This window comes from Sinocyclocheilus anshuiensis, unplaced genomic scaffold, assembly GCF_001515605.1.
Source record: "Sinocyclocheilus anshuiensis isolate Anshui unplaced genomic scaffold, SAMN03320099.WGS_v1.1 scaffold207, whole genome shotgun sequence".
Taxonomy (NCBI): Eukaryota; Metazoa; Chordata; class Actinopteri; order Cypriniformes; family Cyprinidae; genus Sinocyclocheilus; species Sinocyclocheilus anshuiensis.
This window is the reverse complement of record NW_015551045.1, coordinates 5,230,137-5,239,074: the sequence shown is the minus strand read 5'-3', so window position 1 is coordinate 5,239,074 and position 8,938 is coordinate 5,230,137. Positions and strand designations below refer to the sequence as shown.

The following is an 8,938-nucleotide window of genomic DNA, read 5'->3' as shown; positions in this document are numbered from 1 at the left end:
ACACACACTGCCAACACACATTTCAGTTCAAACAACTTGTAAAAGTGCATGTAGCATCCTATGACCCCTTTAACTATAATAACCCTGATTACAATACAGGTGCTATTAGAAGATATTTCAATTTATCCAAAAAAATTAAACAAAATTCTCCTTTTCAATTTAAAATAATTAGTTATCTTACTGGAAAACGGCGTTTGGCCCTAAAGGCCGCCACTCTCTTCAGTTCGTCCTCTGTGACGTTTGAAGGCAGGACCAGCAGAGCGGGATACGTCTCGCACAGTTTATAACTGCTGTTGACTTTACTGATGATCCAGCTCTCGTTCGGAAGACCCTGTTACCGTCCACAACATCGACACAGGTACATCAGAACATAATACCAAAATAATGACCTGTAATAACACATACTTTACATATGGTGAGTGATGAGGACAGTTCTTACCTGCCTCTTATACTCAGCGACTGGGTCGTAGATCTTCCAGCCATCTTCTGGAAACGTCTCCCGGTACTTAAAGGCAAAGAGAGGCTGAGGGAAGAGAGGGAACGTGTATCATGAAACATACTGAAACACCTTCAGCTAGTTCACACATCTGGGTGTTTTCATAAAGTCGTACCAGGTTGTGGGAGAGAGGGCATGTGTACTTTGACAGTGTTTCAAACACCTCCAAATTGCTCTGTCCCTCCTTCTTGTACGCAAACCGGGGGTTTCTCAAGTCCTGTGGAAAAACAAAACAAAACAGGAATTAATATTTAAAGGTGTGAGCAAGAGAATAAATAGAAGCAAAGACAGGAAAAGGAAGAGACTGAGAGCCAGTGAAGAGTGAAAAAAGACGGATGTGCCCTTTGCCTTGCAAACTATCTCAAGTCCTTGAGTGTTGTCTCCGTGACTCTGAACGGCGATAGACTCCAGTCTGCTAATGGCTCCAAGATTCACATCCAGCACAAACGGAGGATCCTTTGCCAAACACAAAAACAACACTATCAACCAACCAAAACATTTGTGCTTGCTGAGATCTGAGAAGACACTTTGGAATTCATTTAGAGCTTTATATCAATCTACTGAGCCAGGAACTATTTTATAGAGATCATGGTTGTGTCCTAATTTGCATAATTTTAGTGTGTAGTAGATTTATGCACTTTGCAGGTCATAGGAAAGTCTACACTTTTGAGTATGTAGAAAAAGCGTATGCCAGTATTAGGGCAAAAGCTAGAGCATACTTTGGTTTTTAATGTTGTGAGTCTTGTGACACCAAACCAACTAGAACTACTGGCGATGAAAGCTGCCTCGCATTACCTGGGTCTGAACTAAAAAGTTGTGCTTGAACACACTGCAAAAACTACAGCAAACAGCCAACTAGCACAAAATATCTGCCGCTGCCTGAGAGGAAATAACTCTCCATAACAGCAGGTGGCAGTAGTCTGTATTCATTATTCAAAAAAAAAAAACAGAACTAGGACTGTGGATATACAAACTCTAAACAAAGCAGCGCTTGCTTTATAGGGGTGTGCGATATTTATCATCTGCAATAATAGCGTAATTGTTGTTATCATTGTTTACTGATATGCGAGCTGACATTATCAAGTATGTCACTCACTTTGCAAAAAACGAATAAAAACACATCTTGAGAGTCCGATCGCATTTACTGCATGATGAAGCCTTAATAATGTCCCTATAATTCTAGTTATGAAAGCAAAAAATATCCCTACATAGGCTTTTGTTTTTTTATAATTCTAAGATATGATATAGTTAAGTAAAGGGGTCATATGATGCGATTTCAATTTTTCCTTTCTCTTTGGAGTGTTACAAGCTCTTGGTGCATAAAGAAGATCTGTAAATTTGCAAAGACTAAAGTCTCAAATCCAAAGAGATATTCTTTATAAAAATTAAGAGTCAGCCACACCTACCTAAAACATATCTACATCACTATGTGGGAAGATTTGCATAACGCCGCCCAAATGTTCACGCAAAGAAAGAAGGCATAACTTTTATTCTCGCTGTAGTATTGTTGCCGCTGCCGCCATGTCGTCAAGGCGGCGTTCTCAACCCCCCCCGCCTCTGCTCACTCTAACCCTCCGGCTGTTCCTCACGCTAGCCCCCGGCCTCTACTCACTGTAGGCCGCCGCTGCTCACTCAAGCCCGCCGTGTGTGATGCTGTGTTTCGTTGTGAAAGTGAAACTCCTTTGTTTAGCCGCCGTCACACGCTTGAGGTATTCGGCCAATCACAACGCACTGGATAGCTGGCCAATCACAGCACACCTCACTTTTTTAGAACTATGAGCTTTGTAACGTAATCGACACGTTTCAGAAAGGCGGGGCATAGAGGAGAAACAATAATGTACAGTATGTGGAAAATAATGTGTTTTTTTAACTTTAAACCGCACAAACATATTTCATTACACAAAATACACAAAATAATGTTCTTTTTAGCAGCATCATATGACCCCTTTAAGTAATATCACAAAAGCAAAACTGCCTTTTTCCTGAATATTAGTGTTAGAGCGTAATTGCAAATGTGATGTTCATTTTATACAACGGTTCAAAAAACAAGAAGCTAATATTAAACGAGTTGTCTGCTTTTTCTGTTTCGCCAATGAAAATAGTTCCGAATAAAATTGGAAGCGGTGTTTCGTTCCAAAGTGAATGTGTTTTTGAACAAATAATTTGAGTCAATGATTCAAAGATCCTTTCATAAAGACAGTCACTTGCTTCATTTGTAAATGAATTAGCCGTGTTTTTCATTTTTTGAATGAATGATTCAATGAATCACTCATTAACACAGGGACTTGCTGCCACCTACTGGTGGTTTTAGTGTCATATTTATTTTTCCATGGCAGGCCTAAACCAGCCAAGGTACCAGCACAAAAACATACTCTGCAAAATTATCATTATCGAAAAAATCCCCCAAAATATTAAGATATAATTTTTTGTCAATACCGCACACCCCTATTTGCTTACCATGTTGATCAGCTGGTCTTTATTCTGTCAAGACAACCATGTCGTTATGAAAATATTTGCACAGCAAAAACTGAACTGACAAGACACTGAATGACGGCAAGAAAGCGCAGCTAGTATCTGTGTATTGATACTGAGAAAAATTGAGTATTAAAACAGTTTCAAATATTTCAGCACTGATAAGTACAGAAAAAGAAATATCTATAGTACAGAAAAATCAATATATATATTTTTTACTATAAACTACATTCTTTGATGTACATTGCTCAGAACTTTAACGTGAAGTGACACCACAGTCGGCTTTCAATACAGCTAGTTCAATGTCAGTTTGATGTTTCATTGCCTTTAGATGCTGTAAAAAGAAATAGAAAAGTGCGTTTACCCGTGTCAGGCTTTTAAAGAAGAGCTTGTAGTCAGTGATGGTTAGAGTCCCCCTCAAGACCCCAGAGAACGGACAAATATACATGACATCTTTGACTGTAAAAAACACCACCGCATACAATGGTTATCTACCACTGACATGAACAACATGTGTGGAAGACCTGTAAACTATACAGTCTAAAAAGGATGACAATTTTTAGCCTTGTCCACCACATATTAACTTATTTTTTATTATGGTTGGCTTGCTATGCTTCATGATGGTTCTATATTAATACATTACATAAAAACATGCTCAATTATGAAGTTCCTTACCAATAGCTTTAATGGTTTCTCCAGGAACACGTGGAGCCTCTTCCATCTGAGCGTGCTTATTTCCTTCTCTGAGTGCCTGTCACACAGTGAAACAAACACATTTTGATATGATTACATGCACATCATTTTCTGATTAAGGTCTATATTCTAGATACACATTTACATGTTCCTATTGGAATATTCCCGTATCAGCATAATTTAAGCATGGAGTTTTAGATATTCTGCACGGATATTCTGAATAAGGCATTTAAATGATACATAATTCTGATTAATACAGGCATATGCCAGTTGTCTGATTAGGACTTAAAGATCCCAGAATGTTGGCATTGTTTTTTTGCAGCTTACCTTCACAAGTGCCACAGACAGTAAATTATTCGGAAACCTCTAACAAAATACGCATTCCAAAACAAAAAAAAGTATAAAAATACAACTCAGTGTCAGAGAGATACTCTGTATGTGGTTTCCTTTGCTACCACTCCCAAACTTTAAGTTCTCTCTCCGCCTAAAGCAAACAGTCAGTCCAACGTTTGAGGTTGTAAACACGGAAGGCAGGGCTGTAATTGAGGACACAGAGAAAAAAAAAAACATCTGACGACATAATAAGCAAGCTGCCGATGATGCAAATTCAGCAAGAGCAAAATATTTGATATTCATATTTTTGGATTGGCTAGAATACACTGTGAACACCTCAACAACCACATAGCAACAGTAGCTACTGTACACCACTCCAGCATCTTGACAGTAAATTTGGCACAAGTAACTAGTAAAAATCTCATCTATACGCAGTATGAAAGCAGTATGATTACTCTTTTCAGATCCCATGAGCCACTAGTCAATGTTTGGCCCCAAAAGTTCATTTTCTGTCAGCACACTGTTGACAACGAGTAGGGAGCTCAGCAGGATGAGCAGGGGCTCATGGGTCTGCTCCACCCACAGTGACACAACTGTTTGGCAGCTTCATGGACACAGAGGAATCAGAGAATTCAGTCTTTCTCTTACGGTCCAACTGCAGGACAACGACGGCACTGTGGAGTTCAACAGGCTTGACCTTCACCAACACAAAAGATCTATGGAGATCTGTTCAGCATTATGCTAATAAAAGATGGCACGGGTGGTGATATTTCATAATGGCTCATATGAGTCAAAACATCTGTATTTTCCCCCTCACACATTCAGTGATCCACTGCATCAATACTGTAGAATACAATAAGCCTTACTGGAGATTCAAATACAAATCATGCTCTTTCGACAGCATTTGTGGCACAGGAAAAAACTGTGTACAAACATACAAATATACGTCCAAATATTACAATTAGTGCATTTACATGGACATGCTGGTAATTTTCAAAAACAGTTCATTATAATGACCAGACAATACAAGAAATCCACATTTATAGTTTTTCAAATGTTTTTGATACAAAGTTTTGATACAAAACAGACAGACAGACTGGTGTTTTGATAGATAAACAGACAGAAAGATAGACAGATGTTAGTAAGTTAATTATCATGTCAAATAGTTAACAGTCACACACACACACACACACAGAGAGAAAGAGACTTGCCGAAGGGGGGGCAGTCTGCTGAGGGTCACTATCCAAGAGAAATCCTTTAACCTCCACATCACAGTCCTGCACCAAAGAAACACCACAACACCACAGAAAAACAAAGAGTGATGAGGAAAGAGAGAGAAGAAAGAGTAGAAACATTACAGTGTATGTAATCCCACCAGAAAGATTGTGCAAGTGCAATCATTTCAAGAAACTATAAGAACTAGAAGCATCCATGCAGATGTAATGAGGTCAAAAGGGGTCATATACATTTGATCACTTTCCCACTTTACCTACTTTCCCAGATCTTAGATGTTAGTCAAGGTTTCTGCATCGAAAACTCTGAACACGACACTGACACTGACTCTGTTTTCGAGGAAATCAACATATGCCTGACTATCAACCTGACAAATAAAATACATTCCAAAAAAAAAAAAAGGAACTGTTTATTGAAACAATTTTTTAGATTGTATATACACACACCAGTATATGCTCATACCTTGTACTCTCTGGAAATCATCTCTGAGCTGATGGGTCCAGAGATCTGACTTGACATTGTGGCTGCAATCAGTTGTTTGCACCATTCAACATGAGCCCCTGTGGGACTGTAATGTAAAAGTGTTAGTGAGTTACATATATGTCTGAGAGGAAGATATTTAGAAGAGCACGGTTTCTGTTTATGTTCAGCTGGCTCTTATTTATCCCAATAGGACCAGTACACCAACAACATTCATCATTCTGAACTATGCTGTCAGACAGTTATGTTGCATCTGTAGTTTAGATGGACTATATTTTTATACTTTATAAAACATCTTGAGCACTGGCTGAAAGTTATTGTAGCCTGTTTCCATCATTAATCAAAAATGTAAAACAGAAAACGGTAATTGTGACTTTTTATCATAAAATTCCAACTTTTTTTTGCAGAATTACGAGATCAAAATTGTGAGTTACAAAGTCAGAATTGCGGGATATAAACTGAAAATTTATGTATAAAATATTTTGCAATTCTGACTTCTTTTCTTAGAATTTTTTTTCGAAATTCGGATTTTTTTCTTCATACAATTCTGATGTTTATATCTCGCAATTCTGACTCATTTTCTTCTTTTCACAATTGTGAGTTATAAAGTCTAATTTTGAGGAAAAAGACTTTTTTTTTATCTCAGAATTGTGAGTTTATACCTTGTAATTCTGACTTTATAACACTGAACTGCGACTTTATGTCCTGCAATTCTGACTTTATAACTCGCAATTGTGAGTTTATATCGTTCAAGTCGGAGAAAAAATTCAGAATTGTGAATTTATATCATGCAGGTCTGAGAAAAAAAGGTTGAATTCCGATATGTTAACTTGCAATTGCAAGAAGAAAAAAACCCTCAGAATTGTGAGATAAAAAAGAAATCGCAATTACCTTTTTTTTAATTTATTTTGTATTCAGTGGAGGAAACAGCCTTCCATTGCAAGCAGACTTATTTAAATATATATATATATATATATATATATAAAATGTTACATTTGGCCAATTACATGACACGGCTTGGTCATGTGATATCAACAAAGCGGCGCCCATGAGGGGTCGACCCGCTCCACGTATAACAAAATAGACTAATCCGCAGTATACATATCTCTCGTGAGCGTTCATGATTTGTAGTGTTTTCAAAACCGCTGTTTATTTGAGTGCACCCTTAATAAAGAATATTATCCAATAATTTATTATGAAGGTTATAGTCATCAGTATAGCTCAGGTTGATAAAATGCTTTCTTATCTGCATGTCTGGTTTAATATGACATCAAACAAAGTCAGCCCAAGTGTTTTGTTTGTATCAAGTCACTCGGTAACTAGAAGGCAGTAAAACACACCTTTATGACACTCTAGCTCTACAACGCGACGCGATAAGAACGCATTCATTATAATCCACCAGCGTCGCGTCGCGCCACTAGTAGGGGTGTCATAAAGTATCAAATGGGTGTTATTGGCACTGACCTGTCTGGAGTTTCAGCGTTTGACTGTGCTGAGGTCGGTCGCTTATCCATTCTCTACTGTAGGCTTACAGAAGCGCAAAATAACGCTGTTTCATATCCAACGCTCATCGTGTCTGGGTCTGCAAACGCTTGCCTCTGAAACTTTGCGACTCGCCGACGCTCGAAATCAGGAATCCTACTACGTCGAAGGGAATCGCTCATGAATACTAAATAGCTCTGTGCTGCATAACCTACCAATGGTGATGGTTTGCTCCTGAATAATAATTACGCTGCGTCAATAGTTTCCAATCGCAAGGACTCCGCTCATGAATATTAAAACTGCAGTCTTCAACGCAGTAGGATTCGCAAACTCGCCTCCCGCACCGCCACGCCAGCGCTAATAAATATCTACAAACTACGTTTCCCAAAATGCAACAGCGTGACAATACGAATTAAAATAATATAATAATAATTATATATATATATATTGAGGAAAAAAGAGAACATGTCTTGTGTGGGGTTTAACGCCCATCTGGCTCTGAACAAATCATTCTTCCTCCAAATCCAAATCCCAAATCCTGCCTTCTTAGCGATGCCCAGGTAATGAGGAAAACAGAAATAAGATGTCCTAACAACTATGCTTTCTTAATGTTGAATTTATTGTGTTTAAGTGTTGAATCCTCACTTTCCCTGAAATAACTTACCTACATGTTACAAAAGCCCTGTTACCCCATTATAAATAAACACTATATAGCATGTGACGGTATCACATTTTCATGCTGCGATCATTGCTGAAGCTTTTATCACGGTATACGTTATTATCACGATATTGAAATAAGTTGCAAAAAGTGTTGTCATAATACAGTGTAACAGGTTTAATAACTTTTTTCTTATAACGAAAAAAACGAGCATTTAAATACAATAAATACACAAAAATATATATAAAGTAAACAAATGCTTCAAACAGATTACAGAAGAAAAGAATGATAAGAAACAATAAGATCTCATTAGTTAACCTTAGTTAATGCACTGACATTAATAATAAGCAATAGCTGCATTTGTTACAGAAGTTATAATTCTTTGTTAAAAAATTCTATTTTTTTTGTTCACATTAGCTCATGTCCATTAAATAATACTTTGATGCAGCTTACAGCAGTGTTGTTCATTTTAAGCAGCTGATGGGAAAAGTATTCTTAAAATGCATAAAAAAAAATTTGTAATAAGTGCCCACAATAATATCGTGCATGTTCATTATCGTGATATTTTGTATTACCGAATACCGGCACGTCTAATATATATATATAAAGGTATGTAACAAATGCATTTTTTTACTAAACAGAACACTGTTTAGAGTCCCAGCCTCAGAGGAGACAACAGAGCAGTGGATTTATTGATTTATGTACAGTATATTGCTGTTGCCACACAGATCTAAAATAAACATGCGATTAATTTCCCAGCTGTTTACCTTCACAGACATAACTGACTGTTTTTGCAACTCATGTGTGCATCCTTATATTATACAAACATTGCAATTATTAACAAACCAGTGTAGATTTCACCTGCTATAACACCACGCCCGAACCTTTCTCCAGACTCCAGCAGTTCCTCGGTTTGCACGGCAGTCATTCCCAGTCGTTCGGTGAGGATGAGTCTCCAGTCCTCTCCTTCCCAGCTCTTCTGAGCGATGTGAACCGCTAGCTCTGACACCAGGGGCCGCCAGCGGCTCTCTAGCGCTTTCACACATTCAACCAAGCGGCAACCTCCCGCTCTCTCTCGTGAAGCCAACAAG

The 8,938-nt window shown here is 37.9% G+C and overlaps 1 protein-coding gene across 3 annotated transcripts in view; it reads right to left on the bottom strand.

Moving 5' to 3' along the window:
• Positions 1-7,492, bottom strand: part of LOC107661737 (myotubularin-related protein 1-like) — a 15,223-nt gene extending 7,731 nt beyond the window's left edge. Inside the window, exons 1-9 of one of the 3 annotated variants that reach the window (XM_016451497.1) lie at positions 7,172-7,492; positions 5,690-5,795; positions 5,206-5,271; positions 3,644-3,719; positions 3,333-3,427; positions 845-952; positions 612-713; positions 440-523; positions 182-331 (exon numbers count right to left, since the gene is read on the bottom strand). In XM_016451497.1, coding sequence (XP_016306983.1) covers positions 182-331; positions 440-523; positions 612-713; positions 845-952; positions 3,333-3,427; positions 3,644-3,719; positions 5,206-5,271; positions 5,690-5,795; positions 7,172-7,221 — 837 coding nt within the window. In that variant the 5' untranslated portion in view covers positions 7,222-7,492. The remainder of the gene's footprint in view (positions 1-181; positions 332-439; positions 524-611; positions 714-844; positions 953-3,332; positions 3,428-3,643; positions 3,720-5,205; positions 5,272-5,689; positions 5,796-7,171) is intronic. The other 2 variants (XM_016451498.1, XM_016451499.1) reach the window with 2 other exon arrangements.
• Positions 7,493-8,938: the final 1,446 nt, after the last annotated feature.